At 39.1% G+C, this 25,995-nt stretch overlaps 1 protein-coding gene across 1 annotated transcript in view; it reads left to right on the plus strand.

Annotated features, from left to right (window-relative positions):
* The first annotated feature begins 6,002 nt into the window (after window positions 1–6,002).
* The window catches only part of HOOK3 (hook microtubule-tethering protein 3), a 68,524-nt gene continuing 48,531 nt past the window's right edge, over window positions 6,003–25,995 (plus strand). The window contains exons 1-3 of the mRNA XM_010000475.1: window positions 6,003–6,048; window positions 13,113–13,200; window positions 24,605–24,677. Of these exons, the coding sequence (XP_009998777.1) occupies window positions 6,003–6,048; window positions 13,113–13,200; window positions 24,605–24,677 (207 nt within the window). The remainder of the gene's footprint in view (window positions 6,049–13,112; window positions 13,201–24,604; window positions 24,678–25,995) is intronic.

A 25,995-nucleotide genomic window follows, 5' to 3' on the forward strand; every position in this document is an offset into this window, starting at 1 on the left:
TATGCTGTTCAAATTTGATTTTGAGAGGTTAGTATTTTAATCAAGTTATTTTATAAACTTCGAGGAAAATTACAAAATGCAGAGTCAGAAGGCAATGGCTGCTTCCCTGTTCCACAACAGAATTCTTTGTACAGTCACATATAGTACAATCAAGCAGTTTATGTGTGTCCAAAATGTTTGTTAATTTATTGACTTCTGCATATCTTCGAATGTGGTGGAAGCTGAAGTAGTCTTGATAGAGAAGAAAATAGGAGTCACTATTTTTTGTTCTTGGACATGAAGAGGACAAGTATATCTTTATGAAGTCTATTTAGTGTTAGTGAAAATCTCCACTGAATTTCTTCCACTAAGAAAAAAAACAACAAAAGCAGTGGAAAGAACCAGTGATATTTTTTTTTAATGTGCTTTTCCTTTCTGTATTTCAGGTTGTTGGTTAAGGCAATTGATTTGTTGAGCAGCAGACTTTACTGTAACCATTGAAAATATTTTGCACGTTCTTAGAAAAGCTAAGCCATTGAAAAAAATTACTTTAGCATGAAAAGCTGTCCTGGAAACATAGACATAAAAATGGAAAGATTAGAGATATGGTAGCAAGAGAAGAAGTCTTGTGGCATTGACCGTCTGTAGGAATTAGTCATATTGTCATGTTTGAGCAGTAGTTAGTATTTATGTGATACTTGGTTCTGATACTCTACCTATCCTTTGAAGTCTTGTCCTGTCTGTAGCAATGGTTCCTGCAGATCCCTTTACATTTCTAACCTTCACACCCCCTCAGATAATGAGCTCATAATGAAACTAGCTACAGCTTATTTAGTTAGAAGAAGTATTTGTAAATCCTTCTTAAACAGCAGTAGAAGTACTCAGCTTGTTTCTTTGATGAATTTATGGTGTTAGGCATTGTGTTTACAATTTCAGTATTTTTGTGTGAATGTGGCTTTTAAAAAGACTCAGTGAAAAAAACCCAAAGGAAAGTAGTTTCAGTTTATTCCAAAACACGTAAAAGTTGCAGAAGAGACAAGAAAGTTATTTAGTCCTCAGTGAAACTAGCTGTATAAACAAGATGCTTTTTTTGCATGGCGTTCTCTCAGGTCCTATAATTATTCTTGGGAAACCGTTCATTTAGATGGGGGAATAGAGCTGTCTTAATTGCAGTTTATGCATACCTGGGATGGCCAGTCTTTTCCATTATACCAGAAAAGCTGGCTCTTCTTTAGAACTGGTTTAACCTCCTGGATTGCTTGCTTCATATCCATATAGAAGTACTTAAACTGGTTTGTCTGTGTTGTAAGTAGAGCAGATATGGCTTCCTGCAAGTCTGAGAACCTGTTCAGCCTCAACTGATTGCTCGAATGGATGTAGGTGAGATGAAACTGCTCCTCCCTCTGCCAACTCACTATTTTAATGAATGAGAATATCCCTTAAGCCTTTTAACCTTGTATGCCTGTAATTCCTATCCTGGTATCTTTAAGTTGGAGCAAACTGCTTACCTGTGAATACATTTTGTTTGATTCTTTAGTATTTCACTAACCCCCTCTTTTTTGGTGTTATACTATAGCTTGGGGTGTAATTCATGTTTTCTTTATCTTTGTCAGCATTGTCAAATTAATAATTTTTGTTCAGGATTTTAAAGAGCTGGAGAGGTTTTGCTTGCTTGCCACTTCAGCAGATGACCGTGATATTATTTCAAGGCAGTCAGGGTAGTGGCAACTTGAGTGAAACTGAGCAAATTACTAGAGTCCAGCTACTGGCATCTCGAGGTTGGTATTTGTACTTGAGCAGTGTTTGCAACCTAGAGTAACTGCTGAAGTATTACTCTACAAAAAATCTCCCAGGAGCCTCTTCTGAGACTATTCTGGTCACTGTGGTATAGTTATCCAAGCTGCACTGCTGTTTAGAAAAACGTGGCTGTGAGGTAAACCTGCAGTGGTACTAAGATTGTTTCAGCATATCTAATACAGATTCACAACATCTTTTTAAAATAAAATTTACAACTGGTCCACATATGAGCATGCTAGTTGTTTTTTTCCTTTGTGTGTAGTGTCAGGAGTGTTTTTACCTTGAACGCATCGAGACATTTAACACATGGAGAGCTGTCAAACATGTAGCAGTTATGCTTTTAATATGCCTCTATCTGGAATCAGTGTAATAGGTACAGGCTTTTGCTATGTAATCTGAGAAAATTTCTTTTTAACATAGAACTAAGATGCAGTACAGAAAAGATTGCTTAACATTGTTATGTAAACATGAGGATTCTTCAAAGAAGCCATTGCTGTCTTAGTAGCAGATTGCCATGGAGATGTCATGAACTTTCTTTCCCTCATTATGATAAGTATCTCTTATTTTGCCATGTACTGCCTCCACCAAAATGCATCCTGCCTGCTTTCTTTCTCTTCCAACCCTCAAGGCCAAATATAGTTTCTGTGCTAGACATGTTAGAACTTCTATGATAAGTGAGAATTTTGTAAACACTGCACAAGGCCCCTGCTTCTGCGCCTTCCATTTTAAAAGCACTTGTGACCATCTAACGAACCTGAATGTGCATAAATCTGTGGGACCTAATGAGATTCACCCACGGGTCCTGAGGGAACTGGCAGATGCTAAGCCTCTGTCCATCATATTTGAGAGGTCATGGCAGTCTGGTGAGGTTCTTGCTGATTGGAAAAAAGGGAACATAGCCCCTATTTTTTAAAAAGAGAAAAAGAAAGATCCAGGGAACCATGCTCGATGGATAAGAAATTGGCTGAGTGGCTGCAGCCAGAGAGTTGTGGTCAATGGCTTAATGTTGAAATGGAGGCAGGTGACAAGTGATGTCCCCTAGGGATCAGTATTGGGACCAGTGCTGTTAAACATCTTTGCTGGCGACATGAACAGTGGGATTGAGTGTATCCTCAGCAAATCTGCTGATCATACCAAGCTGTGTGGTGTGGTTGACACCGTAGAGGGAAGGCATGTCATCCAGAGGGACTCTGACAGGCTGGAGAGGTGGGCCAGGGCCAACCTCATGAAGTTCAACAAGGCCAAGTGCAAGGTCCTGCACCTGGGTTGGCACAACCCCAGGCACAAATACAGGCTGGGGGGAGAATGTCTACAGAGCAGTCGTGAGGAGAAGGACTTGGGAGTGGTAGTAGATGAGAAGCTCTACACAAGCCGCTGGTGTGCTCTCACAGCCCAGAGAGCCGATTGTGTCCTGGGCTGCATCAAAACAAGTGTGTCCAGCAGGGCCAGGGAGGTGATTCTGCCCCTCTACTCTGCTCTGTTGAGGCGTCACCTAGAGTACTGGAGTTCTGATGCCCTCAGCACAAGAAAGATACAGACCTGTTGGAGAGAGACCAGAGAAGGGCACCCAAGATGATCAAAGGCCCTCTGCTATGAAGACAGGCTGAGAGAGTTGTGGCTGTTCAGCCTAGAGAAGAGAAGGCTCCGAAGAGACCTTATAGTAGCCTTCCAGCACTTGAAGGGGGCCTACAGGAAAGCTGAGAAAGGGCTTTTTTTCAGAGAAGATAGTGGTAGGACAACAGGTAATGGTTTTAAACTGAAAGAGGGAAGATTTAGGTTAGACATCAGAAAGAAATTCTTCATTACAAGGGTTGGTGAGGACCTGGAATGGGTTGCCCAGGTAAGCTGTTGATGCCCCACCCCTGGAGTTTTTTAAGGCCAGGCTGGATGAGGTTTTGTGCAGCCTGGTCTAATGGTAGGGTTCCCTGGTCATGGCAGGGGGGTTGGAGCTTGATGATCGTTAAGGTCCCTTCCAAGCGTAATGATTCTATTATTATGTGGTATCTGTCCTTTGGCCTTCTTTTTGGCTGAAAGATCTTTGCAGTACAGTGTATCTCTGTCTTCTCTTTGGTGGCCTATCCCCAACTGGAAGGATTTGCCTTTCTTAGTTTGAAATACAGAGATCATGTGAGCAAGTGCTGAAACAGATTTTTGTTCCTCAAGAAGGTTGCTGGTAAATGCTTTGTGAGCACCCTTTTCAGAGAGAATCAAATCTGCTGGAATTTACTAGTAAAACTGTTGTTTTTTTCCTATTGTCCAGATACCTCCTTTTTACACTATGCTGTTCTTGATCCTAGTGCATCTGTGGTTTTAAGTACTCTTCTTGTTTCTTGTAGATGAAAAGATTGTGGGAGAGTTGCTAAGCCTGTTTAAAACTCTTTCTTCTTTTAATCCTTGATCATTGGCTGCAAAGTTGTATGGTTTCATTTTATTCTGATGATACAATCGCATCAGCATCTCTTACCTTTTGAAGACAGCATAAAATAGCAGGAGTGACTGATTGTGCTGGTGATGACATCAGATCAAGAAAATAGTTCTGTTGGAATATGTTGCTGTTCAGACAGAAGGGAAAAAACACTGAGTTTGCCAGTACTCACGGGGCATGGATTGAGGTATCTGGCAGATCACAGCCCTTGTATCTACTATGACAGAATGATAGATTGAATGACCTTTTTTATTTTTTATGACATCTCACTATGGTATGGGGTTATCTAAGGGGTGGTTATCTAAGAGAGCAATATTCTAAGCATATAATTTGCTATCTTTGGAGGAGCTGGTGTGCATCATTATTAGGTTATAGGGATTTTTTTTTTACATATTACTGAGAGGTCAAGCAGATGCAGAAGAACTTACCTTAAAAATTGTATTGTAGAGCAAGTGATTTAAGGCTGATGATAAATTAATGTGATAATTAAAGATAATAAGGTATGTTTTATATGCATTCTTTCCCCCTCATTTCTTTTAAGTCAGCAGCAGGAAGAAAGGTAGAATTTGGAGGTGCAGACATCATTCGTTCTGTGTACGTTTTGACGGTGTTAGATTTTCATTCTTTGGGGCCTTGTCCTGGATTCTGCCTTCTTTCAATTTACTCCTTTCTGAAGAGCTGCTTTATAGCAATGGTACATTTATAACAATTGCCAGTTCTCTGAAGAAAAACACATTTAGATGTGATTCAGTATCTGTTCAATTTCAGCTCCCAGTTCTGCCTCCTCATTTTTTGTAGAAGGGATTGGAGATACTGCCTAGAGAAGAAACCAATTTTGCTGCTGGGAATTGTGAACCTTAAACAGTAAAAAGGAAACAAGTTTTCTGTTAGCTTGTTAATCTCGAGGTGGGAGGTGAGGAGAGAAACCACTTTCTATCTTATTTTTTTAATACTTAAACAGTTCAAAAGAGATTGAGTCAGATACTGAATTTTGCACAATTATCTTCATCTTTCTCACTGTCAGACTATTTTGAGGTTCTTGAACTGAAGGATAGTATTCTGTCATTGTATTCTTCCTGGACCATTGAAATAATTTGCTGCAATGTATTTGACTTCTGTAGAACAACAACAGACTTTTAAGTCATGGATCAGGGGAGGAAAAGGGGACAAAACTCAGTTGCACTGGCTGCTATCTGCTTTTTGGCTAAGCTGAGTACTCTGATCGTTTAGGAAGACCTAACTACAGTTTGCCTCCAGCTTCAGAGCCTTACTCCATGGTTGCTTAGTCAATTTAATACACAAGTCCTAGTAATTAATTAAAAAAACCCACACCCAAACCAACAACAGGTTATTGGCCACACAGCAACTAACACTAGCACAGCATTAAGGTAGGAATGCGTGGCTGGAAGTGAGGGGAAGAGGGTAGTAGTATCCTTGTGGCTTTTATTGCTAACAGCCTGGCAAGTCCTGCCACACAGGAAAAGAAAGGGCAATAACCACTTCCCTAAGCTCTTGGTAGTGACTTTGTGCCCTGAAGAATATGTGTTGTTTTCCTGCCTGCCTTACTTTGCCATATATGATTTGATAATTCCTGTGAGTTACTTAGTACTTACTGTTTGGGCAATGAATGAGAGAAGGCAGGGAAAGGAGGGGGAAGGATTTGGTGGAAGCAGAAGCTCTCTAAGGTTAAACACAAAATGAGTTCAGCCAGCATTCCACTCCTGCATGTGGCAAGCAAAAACTTCAGAATTAATACAAAGCTGTAGTTGTGTTTCAGTGGACTAGCTGGACCCACAAAAGGATGACAGCTGTTCAGAGGAAGCATGGAAACGTTTTTGGAGTTGTGCATATAGCAGAGCAAGTATTGCACAAAAAGATGCATTGTAAATCTGATGATAATATACTTTACCACTAGAATTTGTAGGGCTCTTCCATGCTATTTAGCTGCAAGCATGTTTGCAATTGTCCATTACACTGGGAAACACCAGTGACAGGTTGCCAACTGGATTTAACTCCATTCACCACCACTCTCTGGGCCTGGCCATCTAGACAGTGTTTGATCCAGCAGAGTGTAAGGCTGCCCAGGCCACGAGCAGCCCATTTCTATAGGAGAATGCTGTGGGGAACAATATAAAAGACTTTACTGAAGCCACAGAATCATTAAGGTTGGAAAAGACCTTCAAGATTATCAAGTCCAACCATCTGCCGCCGTACAACCCCTAAAACACCAGGTCTACCCATTTTTTGAACACCTCCAGCAATGGTGCCTCTACCACCTTCCTGGGCAGCCTGTTCCAATGCCTCGTTACTCTTCCTGTGAAGAAATTCTTCCTCATATCCAATCTGAACCTTCCCTGTTGCAACTTGACCACATTTCCTCTTGCCCTATCGCTGGTCACTAGGGAGAAGAGGCCAACACCCACCTCACTACAATGTCCTCTAAGGTAGCTGTAGAGAGCAATGAGGTCTCCTCTCAGCCTCCTTTTCTCCAGGCTCAACAGCCGTAGCTCCCTCAGCTTCTCCTCATAAGGCTGATTCTTCAGACCCCTAGTCAGCCTGATTTTTCTCTGCACCCTCTCCAGCACCTTGATTTCCTTGCTATACTGTGGTGCCCAAAACTGCATATGGTACGCAAGGTGCAGCTTCACCAGGGCCAACTATAGGAGTAAGATCACCTCCCTGGTCCTGCTGGTCACACTATTCCTGATGCAGGCCAGGATACTGTTGGCCTTCTTGGCTACCTGGGAGCACTACTCATGTTCAACTGGCTGTCAGTCAACACCCTCAAGTACCTCTCTGCTGGGCAGCTCTGCAGCCACTCCTCCCCAAGCCTGTAGCACCACTTAGGGTTGTTGTGGCCAAAGTGCAGGACCCCACATTTGGCCTTGTTGAAACTCATGCAATTGGCCTTGGCCTATTGGTCAAGTCCAGGTGAACTACATCTGCAGCCTTTCCATCATCCACTGAGCCTGTCACCTTGTCACAGAAGGACATGAGGTTCATTAAGCAGGACCTGACCTTCAGGAACCTGTGTTGGCTGGGTCTGATCACCTGGTTGTCCCGTAAATGGTGTGTTATGACACTCAAAATTATTTGCTCCATTGACCTTCCTTGGCTCCAACATCAAACTGATAGATCTGTAGTTTCTCAGATCCTCCTTCTGGCCCTTCTTGTAGGTGAGTGTTTGCTAACCTTTAGTCTGTTGGGACCTCCCCTGTTAGCCAGGACTGTTGATAAATCATGAAGAGTGGCTTGGTAAGCGTATTAACCAACTCCTTCAGCACTCTTGGGTGTAACCCATCCAGCCCTATAGACTTGTGTATGTTTAGATGTTGTAGATCATAGAATCATTCAGGTTCTAGGATAGGTATCCAGTTCTCATCATGACAATGGCTCAATACAAGAATTTGGCATTTGAGGAAGAACGACTTTCTGTATCACATAATTAGTTTACCATCCTTAAAAACATATATACATACATATATATATACATATGTATATAGTCTGATTTCCTCCAGACATTGTTACTGTGTGAAATGTGGTTTAGTGGGATTCTTTTGTATCTCTCAAGTAATATTGAGTGAATGTATGAGGACAGAAGTATCCAGCCCTCCTTAATCTTCTCTGCCTGTTTTCTCTTTCAAGTGTTCTTGCTAATGGCTTGAGTAGTGATTCGCATCCATATCTGACCAGTGTGATCTCTTTCTTCTGTGGTGATACAATATGGTTCTAGGCTCTATATGGCAGCCAACTGGAAGCTTGCATAGTCAGTTGCAAAAGTGTAGGGGAATAATGGATAAATAATTCTAAGGGATGATTTATAAGTTGGAGAGTATTATGTTCTGATGAGAAATTGGAAACTGGGAGTTACCTTTTATTTGGTTTGTGCATAGGGCATCCAGTCACACACCACTGTATCAGTGCTAGGAACCCCTAATAAAGATTTCAGGTATTACTACAAAAGAATACATAAAGAGTCTGTTATGCAACTGCACCAGCAATAAAAAACAAGCTATGTTTATAATCACTGTGTGAAGAATAGGTATTACATTAACTCTTAGTGTTGAGAAAGGAAAGATGCTGGAGGGCATTTTTTTGTCTCTGGAGGAGGTGGTGGTTGGTGCTTTTTATTTTTTATTTTTTTTTGTCCAGCTTTATGGGATGGTAGATTCCCCATCACAACTTTTATCCTGGTCTTCAGCTACAGTCTTTGAGAACCGAGTGTTTGCCCAGTTCTCTAACCTTCATATCAAGTGTATTTTTCATGCAATACATTTCTGTCTCCTAGCCCTAGTAACTAATAAATCCTCACTAGTCATATATGTAATCTGGAACCACAACTCGGGTTTACTAAGGTTCTGACTTCCTGCAGCAGTTACTGAGTCCCCGGTGATAAGACTTCTTCGCATTGAAACAGTCACCTGTTACTCCTTATTTTAAGGTTTGTGTAAAAATTGACAGTTCATGTTCATGGCTGTGTGAATCAGAGGTCTGGATTGATATTTAATAAAATGAAATAAATTAACCCTTTTATCTCATTACATGATAGTTAGTAGAAGGTGTGAAGGCCTACTGAGGCTAGTGATTGAGCCAAGTGATTGGTGTATTTTTTCCTTTTGTTTTTCCCCAGACTCCTGTCTGATAGACTCATAGTTTGGGTTGGAAGGGACCTTTCAAAGATCATTCAGTCCAACCCCCCTGCAATGGGCAGGGAAATCAACAGCTAAATCAGGTCGCTCAGAGCCCTGTCCAACCTGACCATGAAAGTTTCTGGGGGTGGGACATCCTCTGCTTCTTTGGCAAGCTGTACCAGTGTTTCCACATCCTCATTGTAAAAAAAAATTCTTCCTTATATCTAGTTTAGATCTACCCTCTTTCAGATGAAAACTGTTCTCTCTTGCCCTATTGCTACAGGCCCTACTAAAAACTCTGTACCCATCTTTTCTTAAATACTGAAAGGTCGCAGTAAGGTCTGCCTGGAGCCTTCTCCAGGCCAAACAACGCCAACTCTCTCAGCCTGTCTTCATAGGAGAGATACTACAGCTCTCTGATTATCTTTGAGGTCCTCCTCTGGACTGGCTCCAATAGTTGCATGTTCTTCTTATGTTGGAGACCACGTATCTGGTCACGGTACTCTAGGTGGAGTCCCAACAAGAGTGGAGTAGAGGAGAATTACTTCCTTCCTCTTTCAACTTGCTGGTCACGTTTCTTTTAATGCAGCTTAGGATACAGTTTGCTTTCTGGGCTTCAAGCACCCATTGCTCGCTCATCTTGACCTTCTTATCCACCAGTACCCTCAAGTCCTCCTCAGGGTTGCTTTCAATCCCTTCATCCTCCAACCTTTATTGATAATGGGATTTGCCCTGACCCTGGTGCAGAACCTTCCACTTGGCCTTGTTGAGCCTTATGATGTTCACATGGGTCCACTTCTTGAGCTTGCTCAGGTCCATCAGAATGGCATCCTGTCCCTCAGGCGTGGTGACAAGCCTCCATACAGTGGTACAAGAAGTGGAGAAAAAAGAATCATAACAGGAAATGGGAATTTAAATGCAGCTTTGGGGAGCTAACGATGGGGACAGTATTGCAAACACTTTATTGCAAGAAGCAGGAGCAAAACTTTGCAGGAGGAAACACACCACAATGCACAGGAACGGCAGTGTTTTAACAGCTGTTATTTAATGGCTGTTTAGAGACACACATGCACAAAGTTACTGCTTCTTTGTCTCTGCAGCTGGACTCTGCTTCTGCGTTGCGACATTCTTATCATTCTTCTCCCTTCTATAAAGTGAACTCTACTATTTATCTTAAGTGGGTTAGCGTTTTGTGGACCTATCTGAGAATGGTGTAGAAAGTTAACATTGACATAAATTTGTAAAGTCGTTTTAGGTATTTTTTTTTTGGTAGAAAATTTGTTACTTTTGTATCTCTCAGGGTTATGAAAAGGTTATAGGTAATTTGTTTTAAGAGCCAATTAAATGTTTTTAGGCATAAATTTTGACACCTTAATTGAAATCTTATGCTGTATATTCTTTTCCTATGCAAGCTAAGACATTAATTACAAAATTTAAGTGTATATGAAGAATCAAGTAATATGATTACTTTTAATATGTCTTTCTGTTCTTTGTCACTTAACTGTGAAAAGCGTTACTGTCCTCAGTGGCAATCTTGCAAGTGTGACTCTGGGGAAAAAAAGAGTTCAGACTGGTTGCCTGAGCCTTAATGACAATTTTGACCTTTTGTTGTGTATATAGTATTGAGGAAGTATGATGCTAAAATCAATTACAAAAGAGCAAAGAGTATGCATTTGGTTTTTCCATGTAATGGGAATAGTCTTAGCAACCTTTCTTCTTCCATCAGAGTATGTAGGTATCTATTGTGCAGAAAAGTTACTTCAATTATTATTTAATGGTATAATGTGCAAACTTAGAAACAAGTTTTCATTGTCTATGCTTGAGAATTTTATCTGTATAGCATTTTGAACCTCATCTAGCATAAGCATCCTAGATGTCATCACATCTTTTTTACTAGAAAGTATTATTTCCTGGTTAATGTGTTACTGAGTTTGTGTATTCTAAGTTATGATAGTCTCTGTATATCCTCAGCAGTATTGCTGCAATTCAGAGACCGTAGATAATATTTTTTTTCTGGCAAAATACCAATTTGATATTATATCCTGTTATGTGGTGATTTTAATGTGTGTGAGTTTTTTCCCCACCCACCTATCCTCTTTTTCACCTAGTGTCTTATCGATCTATAATGACTTCTTCATTCTCTGGAGAAGAAGTGAGGAGCTGTGTTTTCTGTGTAGCTCAGACCATGCTATAGGAGAATCTGCTGAATCTGAACTGTAGAAGTCTTTGTCTGTTTTGTGTGCTACACAGTTAATTTGCTCTTGTCCTCTTGGAATGTGGACATTGATAACTTACTTAGCAGTGATCTTCTTGAGAGCTCATTTTTTTTTGGTCTTCATAGACATCATTGCTAGTTTTGTTCCTAATCGAGTGCTAGGGTTTTTTTTTTATTCCAGAGTAAAGGAAAGAAAGGAGCATTGGGTGCTAGGTGCTTGTTCTCTAAATCAATGCTAAATGGCTGGTTGAGTGCTTACGTGACATTCCAGTAGCATTACAAGAATCTGTGTTGTCCCTCAGTTAGGATTTATGTTTGTCGCAGGTCCACAGGAGCCAATGAGCACACAGAGCCCAGATTCACCTTTTAGCCTTTTAATCCAGTTCTGCACAGAAAGAGGTGCCAGATGATATTTTATGAAGGTAACATGACCCTCCAGAGGGTTTGCAGGTTCTTATTCAGGTTGCAACAAAGAGAAAGTCGCACAGCATTCTTTCATTATTCACCTTTTGATTGTATAACTAGTGTTCCTCTGCATGTGCTCTGATTAGTGGCTAAGCAGTCCTCTCAAGGGTGTGATTTTTACCATGCTAATTAGTCTTAGATTACTTTAGGTTACCCTCATATAACCCCTACCTCCCCCTTTCCTATCCCCCTGGTCAGAGGATGATTCATCTTTGATGACCTTAGCTCATTCCTTTGTAATCCTGTGGTATTTTATATTACCTTGTTGTGATTCTTTACTTTGAGGTCCATATTTGGATATTGTGCTCTTGAATTTTTGAGGCCTTCTCAAAAGAGGGACCTGCAGAATTTCCCACTGTTATGTAAATAGTAATATATTTGTCTAGAGGGCATTTATTGGGAGGTGGCTTAGAGCAGAATTAGTGTTTCAAACACTACTAAAGCATGAATGGTTGTACATTAAGTTCAGAAAAAAAAAACCACGGTTGATATTCTAAACAATATGTAGCCTGAAGCTGCAAGCTCCCTTACAGATTTTCTTGTCCTTGTTGCATACAAGTAGTGCTTATTACAAAAAAACACAGTCTTCCTTTAGGAGGAGGAGTATAGCAGAAAGCATTAGGCAGATACCCTCCAAAGGTTGTGTCATCAAAAGTGTTTTCACAAAAATCATCCTTATAATTTAAAAATAGTGTTAATTTAATGTAAGTGGTCAAATAACAGACCAGTTGAAATGACTGTGCTGAAGTGGAAAGGCTCTTTTCCACTCCAAGGGAAGAAAGTGAGAGAGAGGAAAAGGAGAAAAGAGTTTTTGCCTTGTATATTTGAGCATTTGCTGATATGGTAGGGGCAGGGTTTCAGGTAGCTTGATGCTATGTGCATGAAAATGTCATTGAAGAATAGAAGCTGTACAGAAATTATGTGTATTGATGAGTGTTTTTTTGTTAGGAGATTATTCTTGCTTCTGCATGACCTGGAATATTGCACAGCATCCTCAGCAAATGAGCCTTAGCTTGGTTTCAGTAAGTTCTGTTCAGTGTGCAGAGGGGAATGTGTTACAAATTAACTAGTCTTTAGTAGTAATTCTGTCATCTTCGTGCTATGGTCTTTGCCATTCCTCTTCAGCATAGCAGCATCTTGTAATCCTAGCATCTGTCTGAAGACCAGAGGCTTCCCATTATATGTGTCCCTCTACGTTTGATCTTCTGGTTGTGGGGAGCCTATAAGGATTTTGCATGATCAGTGTTACTTCTAAAAGCTGAGCTTCTTATGTGAGTTCCTTGAGAGGGTGTACTTGGTGACCTTTTTAGGTCCCTTCAAAACCAATATATTCTGTGATTCTTTATGTTCCAGAAGTACAGGAATGGGCAAAGAGAAGAACCAGTGACTTTCCAAATTAGGAAATGGTGTGGAAAATTTACATTTTGGACAATGTTCTGATGTTATTTGTAGGAAAGTTTACATGTTTGTGAAAACACGATAGTAAGCCCAGATTGCTATTAAATCTAAAACTTCTTAATTCCTAACATGTACACTAGACATGTGGGATTTACTCCCTTGACATTGAAGTAAAAGAAGATAACATTTTCCTTTCTCCCACAGATCCAGACATTTAATGTTGAGGCACCATGCCAGACCGTGGAAGATTTAACGAGTGGGGTTGTGATGGCCCAGGTTCTTCAAAAAATGTAAGAAATGGTTTATTTTATTCATTAAAGACACACAGTTTTGCTATCTATATATTTTGCTGTATTTAAGTGTTATTAGTTCAAACTTGGCTGGTATTCCATAGGACCTGAATTTTCCTATGCTTAGACAGTACTTTAATCTGAAACATGATTTAATATGTTTTGTTTTTTTTCTCTATAGTTTTCAGATAACTATTTTAAATGAAAATAAATGTTTTAGGAAGGTATTTATTCACATGTGATCTTACTGGGAAGTAAGCTGGATTAAAACCATGTTTACAAAATCAAGCTTTAAAAAGTTGAAACCAGTGCAAGGTAAGGTATAGGCCCTGATCATTGTTTGAAACTACAGTCTGCATATCACTAATGTTAGAATTAGTTTCATGCAATAAAACTTTTGTGATAAACTGAATGGAACTGTCAGTTTAGTTTTTTGCAAAGATAGTAAGTTCTTGAAAGAAAGTGAAGGAGTAGTAGCTGGCACACTAGAAAATGTTTTAGTTCTTTTGAGCTTTTTGATCAAATAGAATAAAATGCAGTAGTTCAGCTTCTTAGTTGATGAATCTGGGATGGTTGTAAGGACTACAGATAAGTATCTGAAATGTAGCTATATGCAGAATTGCCTGTTTTCACAGAAACACTATTTTTATCATTCATTAGAAACTTGAGCAGTTTCTAGCTTTTGGCAAAGTCAGCAGTCCAAATTAAGCATGGCAGTTTCTACAGACTTTTTTTTTTTTTTAAAAAAGGTATGCTTTATTCCTTTTGACATGAAGAGTGTACTGTCTTGTGTGTAAAGGCAGAATAAAATATCTTCTGTGTAGTTTATTGAAAATGAAAACTGGACAAATACAGAATAGTTACAAACAGTTCTTCTGGTTTGCCGTCAAAGAATCATAGAGTAGCTGAGGTTGAAAAGCACTCTGGAATGTGTAAGTCAACTCATCTGGTTGAAGTGGATTCTGCTAGACCAGGTTGCCCCAGGATTGTGCCCAGACAATATGGATGAATGACAACTCTACAGCTTCTCTGGGCTATCAGTTCCAATATTCAAATGCCCTCACAGTTTTTAGAAAATAAAACCAAAGTAAACCCAAAACAAACAAACCCAAGCAAAACCAAAACAGCAGGGACCGTTTCTTCCTTTCTGTTCACATGGAAAAACTTGTCTTTCAGTTTGTGTCCACTGTCACTTGTCTGTTCACTGGACACCATTGAGAAGATTATGTGAGGGTATAAAGAAGAAGAAGAAGCCATCACGTATTTATACTCAGGATGGGTAAGATCCCAATGAGCCATCTCTTCCTGAGTCTAAACAGACTCAGCTCAGTCTCAGCTCTTAGGAGAGATGCTTCAGTCTGTCAATCATCTTAATTGCCCTTTGCTGAGCTTTCATGTATGTCCAGGTCTCTCAGGCTGCGGAGCCCAGGACACAGCACTTCAAATGTGGTCTCAGCAGAGGTCATTAGTGTTCCCTCTGGCCTGCTGCCAGTGTTCTTCCCAGTGCAGTCCAGGATGTATGTGGTTGCCCTTTTCCGCTACAAGGACATGTTGCTAGAACATGTTTACCTTGGTTTCTACCAAGCCGCTTCTCTGCAAAGCTGCTTTCCAGCCAGTCGAACCCCAGCATATACTGATGTGTGGGGTTTTGCACTTACCTTTGCTGAAATGTGTAAGGTTTCTGTCAGCCCATTTCTCCATCTTGTTGAGGTCAGAATTTTTAGGGTTGAAAGGGTCCTTTGAAGATCATATAGTTCAGGCCCTCTGCTGGAACGTCATCACCTAGGAGACACTTAATTTCTAATGTTGGTGAAGGGCTTTGTCATATTCTTTGGAAAATCAAAGAAATAGTATCAACCAGATTCTCTTTATATGTATACTCTTCTGTCCCTTCAGATATCTCTAGGAGGTGAGGAAGGAATTAATGGTGTTGATCTTCCCCAGCAGACTGTAGATTCATAAATCCCAATGGATAAATTGCAGACCTCATACAAATGATGCTGATAAAATGGCAGCACAATTATCAAGTGTATCAAACACTCCTTCCAGTTTTGTGTTATTTGAAAACCTGCACTCTGTTCCATCACCTAGGTCACTGTTAAAAGATTTGAATAGCATTTACCTCTTGGGTATGTTGCTAGTGGACTTCCTGCTGGACTTCATACTGTTGCTCATAGCCCTGACAGTTCAGAAATTTTTCATCCCACCTCACTATTCACTTATCCAGGCTATTCATCAGTTTGTCTATGATGATGTTACCCTGATCATGTGTTCTCTAGCAGGCACCTATAACATCACCTATATGGATCTGTATGGTGATCCTGAACCATAATTTCTCAGCTGGCTCATCATCTATCCCAAGGCAGAGCTCATGCATGCCTTCTGCTCTCTCACATAAAGAGTATTTCCCTGACACTGCCTTCTCAGCTTGTTCTTTCTAAAGAGCCTGTATTCATTCATGGCAGTAGCCTTGTCATCTGGGCTGTCCCACCATGTCTTTATGATCCAAATGAGACTGTGGCCTAATAATTACACACAGAGCTCTCTTTCTTTCTGTTTTTTCTCCGTGCTGCATACATTAGTGCATAGGCATTTCACACGTCCATTCAGTCTTGATGATTCCCAAGAATGAGAGCTTTCCCTTCAGAATTTTTCTGTACACCTTTATTTAGCACTTATGCCTGGGGTGACCTCACTTCAGCCCTGCTTTGTTGGCCATAAGGGATCTCTTGTTCACGTCGTCCCACACTTGTTGCTTGTCAACAGAGTCCACTTCTTTGCCACTTGATGTTTTGTTGTATTTTCTCTCTTCTGTTGTTCCTTGTTCAAAACTTGTTGGTTGAACAGGTTGGCCAGCCTGTTGGTAAAGATGCTTCTGCCCACCATAGTCAGGTGTATCTGATCTCTTCCAAGCAGTCCTTTATTCTTAAAGAGGGGTCCATGGTCACAGAAACCAAAACCCTGCTGCCAACACCAGTTCACTGCTGGTTGTTGAACTGCAGGATATGTCTGCTTCTTAGGCACTTCTGGCTAACTGGCATGACTGGGGAGAACCACTTGGGCCTTGACCATAGCTTCCAGAGCCACATACTTTATGCTTTCCCAGTCTCCTCAGCTGTATAGCTGGTGCCCATATGGAAAAGCAAAATGAGTGATAGTCTGGGAGCTGGACAGGCTTTGGCAGTCTTTCAGCAATGCCATGAGTTCAAGCCTTTAGCAAGCAGCAACCTGTCTTAGCTGACAAGACAGTCAGAAGATGAAGGCCCTCCATCCCTTGTTAATGCTTGCCACCTCCCTGATGTGCTGCTGTGTGTCTAAGGTTTATTGAACACAAATGTTTCACTTGACAGAGCTCCTAGACCCTTCACTTCCATGAGGACACAGAATCTGTCCTGTAGTTGCAAATCTTCAGGTGGAGCAGGAGCTTTCCTCCTAGGAAAAGAGCTGCCATTTTACAGGAAGAAAAAAGGGGGAAGGGAAATCTCAATGTAGTGAAATATTTCAAGGCAATCCTTTTTAGCAGGTGAAACGGTCAAATCTGGAACATAGAATCCTAAAGGCTTGAAGCAGAGGACAGTCTTTTATTCCTATCTGAAACTTCAAAGAAGATGTAAATGCTGCGGAGTTTTTTCTGCATTTAATTTCCCCTTCTTTGAGGAAGATGAGGCATTGTTTGTAGGAATCATCCAATCTTTATGTATTTTTCCATCAAACAAAACTAATTTCAAGTAATGTCAGCAGTCTTCTTGCTTCAAAGTAATTGAAGCAGTCTTTCTACTGTTTAAAATGTATTTTGCTGCACACAAAAGATGACACAAAAACCCTCCCAGTTGGAAACTGATTTTCCAACACAGCGTTTAAATGGTCTCACTTTTAAGTTTTCTAAAGTCTGAACGTCAGATTTACAGGTCAGAAGGTAAAAACAATGTAGTTTGAATTACATTTTTCAGAATTGAAAATATACTGTCCTTTTTATCTGCTGGAGTATAAAAAGGTGGTGACCATAAAAATTGTGTGTTCAGTAAACTTTATGATAAGTCAGGATTTCAGCATAATTATCACAGTTTAACACAGGGCTGTCAATTAAACTAAAGACAGTGAGCTCTCTATCCTCTTCCCCTTTCACCAGGAGAGGAAAGAGGCTTCCAGATTGAAAATTAAACAAGACAGCTTTAATGAAAAACGAATTATAAAAAAGATAGGTACAAATATATACAAATAGGTTCAGGAATGTGCAAAAGCCCTATTGCCTCCCACATCCCCAGCAACTCCCACAGCACTTCCCCCGAGCAGCAGGCAGTCTGAAAAAGTCCTGGACCACTTCCAGAGATAGCAGCAGAGTAGACAGGAAGTGAGGGTAGAGATACAGGCATCAGGAATGCATGGGCCTAGGGATCAAAGGAGATGGATTGAGTCCATCTTGAATGTTGGCTATGGATGAAAAAGATCTTTACTTCTCTGATCCCTGAATTTATACTGAGTATGACACATAGGGGGATGGAATACTTCTTTGGCTACTTTCAGTCACCTGTCTGGTTCACTCTTCCCTACAGAAGTGCTGTAGATATGGGTCTTCTGCTCCTTTAGTGTCCAAAGCAGCAGATTCAACAAGTGGAGCAAAGTGGCCTGGGTCTCTCAGAAGTAACTGTAAACATTGAGCATTATCAGTCCACTCGCTGGAAAATTGGCTGTTAATTTCAGCAAGAGTCATGAAGAAAATCAGTAAAAAGAAAATTGGCTTGATCCTGGCTCTAACCACAGTGGTAATCATCTGTGAATCTGTTTTCAGAGCATTTAGGAAAAAATGTAATAGTAATGTATTTAATCTGGGTATGTATCTGTCTTGAACTTCTGTAGGTTTTTTGTAGCATACAGATTCCACTTAACTTAATGATGGGCCAACAGTTGATAACTGTATATATTCTTGATTGACTAGTTCAAAGACTAATGAGAATTTGGATCTAAAACGTGACATACCTTGATACAAACCAAAATAAAACAGCCCCTTAATAACTTTATTGACTATTTTAACCTGGTACTATCATTACTTCAAATACTGCTTTTCTCCCTGTCTTGGCATTGAAAAAGGAAAACTCTTCTGAGATCCTGTTTTCAGCTGTTGAACTGGTGTTTTGAAAAAAGATGTACAATGCAACTGTTGCATTTCTTTATCATTATTTACTGTAGCAATTGCCATACTGACACTGAATGCAGGAATTCTTTTGTTTAACCAGTTAATATATAAAGAAGAGCTAGGCAATTTAAAGCTCTTTCTCTATGCCCTCGGTAATAATTTGGACCTGATAAAATTAGTATTTATTCTCATGCAGAGATTTAGCAGTTATGTTGACTGCAATCCTGTTGATAAACTTTGAAGTGCAGCAGCAAGCTGATCTTGGATTGTAAAGCAGGAGTGGTAACATATGAGAAGTTTTTGCGGGAAGATATTGCTTCTTATTTTTGTAGTAACTGAATATGGCTCCAGTTGATTTTTTTCAGTAGAGAGCAATGACAAACTTAGCCAAAACTTAGTCTGTTTCCCTGGACTTGAAAGATGGGAGCATAGGCCATATAGAGGGATCAGCATTTGTATTGTTGACTAGAAAACTGATCAGGAGCCTGTTCACAAAGCCATTTTAAGTATTCTTTCTTGAAAACAAAAACAATACTAGCAGTGAAAATACTCTTTTGCTCCTTCAAACAGGTACCACATATACCATAGTGAGGAATCTCACAATATGAAGCAAGTGAGAGCAAGCTCTTCCAGTCTACCCTTCTTTTTGTATTAGCAATACTGGCTTCCGCTGTGTCCCTAGAATTATAAACACATAGAAGAAAAATTTTTCAGGTATAGATAGATATATGTAAGAGAAGACAGCTGGGTGCTTGACGTCATGTAGTGATCTTAAATAGCAAAGAGTAAGCAGAGCCTGAAAGCACAAGGTCACCACAAACATGGCATTTGCAGAGAAAATTTCAGCAGTTGTGGCTTCGACATGAAAATCTCTCAGCAAGTTAATCTTAAAAGGACAATTTTATTATCTGGACTGGAGATACAAAGCTTAAATGCTGTCAGTCTTATTCCATCGACAAGGGTGAACTACTATTTCTGTAATGCATCTTTCTTGAAATTTATGTGTCTAAGTATAGCTAACACTTGTTTAGGATTCTTCATCATTATATGCTCTCTGAGGCTAGTAGTACTAATAGGTTAATTACATAAAGGTGTGAGGGGAGAATTTCTACAACTTCTGAGTGCATAAGGACTTTTGATGTAGTAAATTAATGTTTGAAAAATAATTTTATAAAAAAAGGAGGGGGGGGAAAAGTTAGCTATGAATCAAAAAATGCAGTCAGTGAAGAACTTTAAGTTCAGTAGAGCATTGATGAAAATTGAAAGATGCTGGGGTGACCCAGTGATCTGAATGTGTTTCCATAGGAGAGTAAGGATAGCATTTCTTCTTGAAAACTTTAAAAGTCTGATCTCTGTTCTTTCTATTTTTTAACTTCTACCTTCACAGAAAGAGTCCGTTCGTACTCTGAAGACAGGAGGTAGTGGAAACAAGTTGAAGTTAAGACAGTAATCTATGATGAGGTGCAGTTTGAAAGAGATCCCCAGTTCAGGAAGTTATTTGCTTTAGATATGCAGAAAATTTGCCCAACACAGAACTGTGGGATTTGTTGTCAATGAAAGAAAAAAAAGCAGCTCCTTATATTGTTCTCAAGTTTTTATACACTGTTCTTAAAATATTCTGCACTCAAGGTAGCACCCCCTTTGTAAGGGCCATTCATCAGAAGTAACAACTCGTGTAGCAGAATTTTCTGGAATAAAACTGCTGGAAGAGGCTGCAAGAAGAAAAGGGTACAGAGACAATTACTGACACCTTCATAAGCTTTTCACTGTTACAGTATGTGATATAACATTGCAGAAATGTGTGCTGTGTAACCAAGCATGAGCACTGTGCTTACAGATTCAGTTGTTAATCAACATGTGTTGGTACATCCCTGAATAACACTTTTCTTTCTTTTTATCATAAAACCCTTATCTTCAACTTTCAGGTAAAAAGTACCATTGAATGGAATTCTTCACTGCTGACTACATTATCTAGGAGGAAGAAATTCAGCCTATGTTTTAGCTTATGGTTTTTTTGTTTGCCTGCTTTGTTTATTATGCCTGATTCACTGTTCGTTTGTGTTCAGATGTGAAGGTTACTGGCCCCTCTGAGTAGAACTGGTATAAAATATAGTAAGATAAGATGATTCTACATAACCAGTGTTGATAATTATTTTGCAGAGTGCTATATTCCAGAAGTAAAGATTTGAAACAAATGAAAATGTTTGAGCTGTCTATGATTATACTGTCTGCCTAAACTAATGTAGTTTAAGTTATTTAAAACAGACCAGAAGTGCTGTAGCTTGCTTTTTTTTTTTTTTTTTTTTTTTCTCTTTTCTCCTGATGTTACTTATGTTTCACTGTCCATGGACATTCCTAGAACAGCATAGTTCCCTGTTTTATACTACAGTTCCCAATTTTCCTTTCATCCCAGTCTGGAGACTGTTTAGACCCATACGTCCCTCTTGTTTTAATTCTTTCTTTGTCTGTCATGCTGGCCTTGATAAATGTAAGAGATGGTATATATTTTCATTTGTCATCTATGCAGTGTGCTCCACTTAATGAATTATTCATGTGTAATATTATGCGTTGTAACATACTGTTTATGTTTTGACACATACAAAACACAAAAGCCATGCTTTTGTGAATCACAGGGAGAGGGTAATTTTTGTAAACAGACATTTCTTAAAGCAGCTTACTGTACTGTACTACTGTTAAAATGAGTAATAATCATGAGTTACACTACATGCTCTGTGGGTTGGTTTTCTTCAGAAGAATATTTCTGTCTCTTGGCATCTAAGATGTGGAGAGATGATCACTTATTTCGTATGCAAATTTTCCTTTATTTAAGATGGAGATGGTATAACTGAGCACTGCTGAAAACAACATCATGTGAAGTGATCCAGTATTAACAACAGAATAGGTATCTTGTGCTCTGCAGAAAATCTATCAATTTTTCTGCAGTACTACTCAGATACTACACAGCAGTCAACTGATGTGCAAATACCTGGAATGTTACCTGGTGCAAGACATTGTCCAAGCTTGGATCTAGGCAGAGAAGCTTACTAAATTAAAAATGCTTGGTTCAAACAAGTAATCTCATGGCAATGAGGATGCTCCTAGTCAGTTTTCTTCTGACCTTGTTTAGTGCAGTACCTCTTCAAAATGGGCTGGTAGGTTTTGTAAACACAGCTGCTCAGTTCTCAGTCACTCATTTTCATATTTGCTTAGGTGATGGTTTTTCAAATGCTGTAAGAACTGACAGCATTCTTAACGACATGGTCTAAGGGCCTTAAAGAACAGTGAATATGATTGAAACTTGATTCCCAAATATACAGCAGAGAGAGGCTTGTTAGCAGCAAGGGCTATGACCTAATGTCTGGAAGCCCCTTTTAAAAAGTGTTTCTAGAAATCCTGATGGTTTTTGTTGTTTGGGGTTTTTTTTAATTTCAAATTTAATTTCTGTTAGTTTGATACAGACAGAAAGTTTTTTGTTAGTATTAACCTTAACTGGACTTTTGAGTACAGAAATAAAATTAAAATGGCACACTAGGAATGATTCTGAGGTGATTTATGGTTGAGGAAAGGATGATAATTCTAGGTTTTGCTTGGTGTAGATAGCCAACCTGTTACTTTTCTGCTTGTTTTACTTCTGGCAAAGTGTTTTTGCAATGTGCTACTAATTATTGTATAATCTGCATGCAGGTGGCATAAAAAGAATTGATGGTACTATTCTGGCCACTGTTACATATTGATGATTTAGAGTTCATTGCTTTTCAACTACTGAACCCTTAGATACTTCCGTGAGGTTTGTGTACTTAAGAAACAAATGAGGTCTGTGGGATAGGAGTACCACACTGAGTTTAGATTTAATTGTTAAGGACCTTCCTTATATATGTCTGACATATGTAAAAGTGTAGGTATCCCAAGACTTCTGTCAAGACAGTGAAGGCCAATTGCTGGTTCGTATGTTCATATGTTCTTTTGCAGTTGCAGCTGTAAAAAGCTGCTTATTTACTATTGAAGTATAGGCTTCCAGAGTGGAATGAGTTGGTGGTAACCCTGCTCCTCAGCTGTTGCTCTTATTGTTGAAAATTGGATATGTAATATTAGCCAGTTAGTCCAAATATAATTCTGCTTGTAGGCAGTTGCTTATGCTTACCCATGTTGCTTCTTAGAGTAAATATTTACAACAAAAATAGTCAGTCAAGAATGGATATATTCACAACACTGGGGCCATGAAGCAGCTGAAGATGTTAGTGACCAAGTGCAATCCTTGAAATGATAAGATACAGTGCTTAAGAAAGTTCCATTGGTCTTTTTTGCTGATGAAGGCCAGCTGATTAGGTATACCTGCTTTCTCACTCAGCTGCATAAACACTTCTAGATGTAAGCAAGGCTCACACAGCTGTTGGCAAATCCCAGAAGGCCCATCTGACAGCACATTGTGCTTTTTTGAACTTCACACCTCAAATGGAATTAAGTAGGTCTACATGGAACTTTAACTCTGCTTTGTTCACTACTGTCCAGATTATTTTGTTGTGATTGAGTGGAAGTTAGGCAAATTAAGACTTTTTGCAAGGAGAGACCTCTTTTTTTCATATCAAAGCAGAACCTTCTTCATGCCTAGCAGAACATGGATGTATTTGAATCCATTTTATTCTTAGGTTTAGCTCTTTCCTGAAGACAGAAAGACCATTTGAAAGCTATTTGAAAACGTGTTTCAGAACCAGATGAAACTCTGGATAAGACATTGCTTTTTGTGTTTCACAGTTTAAGATTCTGTCATCTGTACTAGAACTGCACTGTTTTTGAATGCGAGTAATTTTGGAGTCATCAACTTAACTAGTAATTAAAGCTGTTCTTGCAGCTGTATATTTGTGGATGCCATGTCAGAGGAAAGGAAATATGCCATAATCTTCACCAAAGCCTGTAACAGAATGTGTAAAAATAGCAATTGGAATGTGTCAGTAGAGAAACACTATTTTTTTGTAATATCTTTCCCTTGCTGTGTATTATATCATGGGCTGCTTGCATTGTGAAGAAGACATTGTAGGGAAGGTGGAGTACGGGAGATGTTGTGCATCAGGTACAAAGTGTGGCTACAGAGTCTGTTACCCAATGTAAGTACTGATGTAATTGCTGGGTTACAGCATATATAATCTAGATGTCATTTGAATGAACAGGCACATTCAGCTTTCTTGAGCTTTTGTCAGAAGATCTAATGGCATCTTGCCCTTGAAAAAAGGGTTCAGTCCAGAATCCTTCTATCTGTAGACAATACAGCAGAAACAGCTTACAAAAAAAAAAAAAAAAGGTGTTTTTCCTCCCAACTATTATTTATTTCATATATTGGATGACATATGATCCTTCCCGTATGTTGACCTGCTTCTTTAAAACCCATTATTTATAGTGCATTTTCACTTCTTGGTTCTGAGAATAGCGTTTTCAAAATTCTGTGTGATACAAGGAAAATTTGACTTACATGAATAGTAAAAAATGTTAGCCTTTTAGATGATCTTGGAACTTGCAGGCAAGACAGTCTTGGGAGTTGTCTCGAAGAAGCTGCTTATGGATGTGCTTGTGAGAAAAAGGAAGAGAGGAAAGATGTTTATAGAAATAGAAGTATATTCTACAGACAGTGCTCTGTTATTCATCTTTATTGCCTTGCCAAAAGTGCAAATGATAGAAAAACTTTAAAGGAAAGGTGTTTACATGAAGATTTGTCTAGATTTGGCATGAAAAGAGATTTGCAAAAACTGATGGTGTTTAATAGGTGAAATAATGGTAAATTGTATTCTCAGTAAGTACTTCAGGGATGCTTCTCAACTCTTCTTGCTATATAAAAATAGTTTAGTCTCAAGCTTCCCATTTACAAGTTTGATAGCTGTAAGCAGTGTACAGGAGTAGGGATCTGCAATAAATGGAAAAGTAGTAATTTTTGTAACACTTTCAAGTAATGCAAGCAATTATTACTCCAGCATGAGCTGATAAATTGGAGGAACTGAAACTTACGGGGGGAAAAACTGGCAGAATGCATTCTGAATATAGCAGCTTCCATGGACATGTGAGGTACTCACAGCACACCCGTGAAGCTGTGCTGTCAGCATGTTGCAAGGCCTCAGAAGTGTCCAGGATTAGTTCTGGATTTTGAACTACCTGTGTACGGGCCACGTGTCGGATACTAAGGTAGCAATTTAAATAACCTCAGCCTGAGATAGGGTCTTAATCACTGAAGTATCCTCATAGTTTCTGTAACCTTTTTTTAATGTTTACATTTTTGTGTTTCAGAGATCCAGTTTACTTTGATGAAAATTGGCTGAACAGGATCAAAACAGAAGTAGGAGATAATTGGAGGCTAAAGGTATTTGACTTACTACGTTTGCCTGTGAATCTCTATTTCAGTTCTTAATATAAAATATATAATATAAAATATATTAGCATGTTTCTAGATTAAGACCTCTCTTTATAGTGCAGCATTTTGAGTTTTAAACCATTTTTATTAATTATGTTGAATTATTGAATTAAATTTTTTAAAATGCAAAGTGTGAAAGGAGCTCTGAGAAGCAGCTGCATAAAATAGCAGAATAATAATTTATTTAAATAAAATGGCAAAGTTTTGTTTCCTTTTACTTTGTCAGCTGTGTGGATTGTTTGCTTTAGGAGAGGAATTTGGTTTTTTTCTGTGTTGCTTGTACTCAGCATGTTTTTTAACCGCGGTCTATTTGCTGGGTCATTTGTATAACTTGGTATTCTAGTACTTTCTCTGCAAACCTTAAGGCAATAGGATTTACAGTGGTGCAACAGAAGAGCATTTTGATTTATAAAACCTGAAGAATATCTTCTAATATGTTAGTAATTTCTAATCAGTTTTCTTCAGAGAATGATACATGTACATTTCTAAATTGCCATTTCCAGCCTGATTACTTGGGGAAACAAAATAGTGATGGTTTGTCTGTTAGTTCAAATTTTCAATAAAACCATTTTGTTCCGGCTGCCACAAATCCTTGTGAACATCTGGGGAAGGGCCACAACTGTGAAATGCTCTAGTACTTAGAGGCTTATCAACATCACTGAATAGAAGAGACACACAGATGAGTGCTGCCTGGGACAAGGATGGAGCATACTGCTGCTTTATAAGTGTGTCTTGGCAAGCAGACTTGTCAGCATGATCTCTGCTGCTTGGTCAATTCTGTGCTGTTTTAGAATATTTTGTTGGTGAGGGCTGCTATAGAAAAGGTGGGTACCTTGATCAGGATATGTTCACAGACCGGCAAATAAAAAAACCTAAAAAAGTTTTCTTATTCTGCTGCTTGTAGAGCAGTTAATTTAAATTACCTTTTCAAAGAAGCACATGGAATTGCAAGTGAACAGCTGGTTACAACATATTATGGTTATTTTTCTCTAAAATATTTATGTGGCTTTTTTTCCGAGGAATATTGAAGTCTTGGTTGTTAAGTACAGAGAACCACAAACTAAGAACTGTTTGTTATAATTGCATTTCAGCTGATTGAAAATGGGGCAGCAACTCCTGTAACTCAAACAGAGCTTGAGGAGAATTTTTGTTTTATGTCTCCTGGCAACTTGGCATATACTAGGACTTAGCAGATGTAAATTTAGAAGAAAAAAAGACTGAGCAATTCAGTAACTTCCTTATGTGATTGAGGTTGAAAAAACATCAC

This window comes from Chaetura pelagica, unplaced genomic scaffold, assembly GCF_000747805.2.
Source record: "Chaetura pelagica isolate M959 unplaced genomic scaffold, ChaPel_1.0 scaffold16, whole genome shotgun sequence".
Lineage (NCBI taxonomy): Eukaryota > Metazoa > Chordata > Aves > Apodiformes > Apodidae > Chaetura > Chaetura pelagica.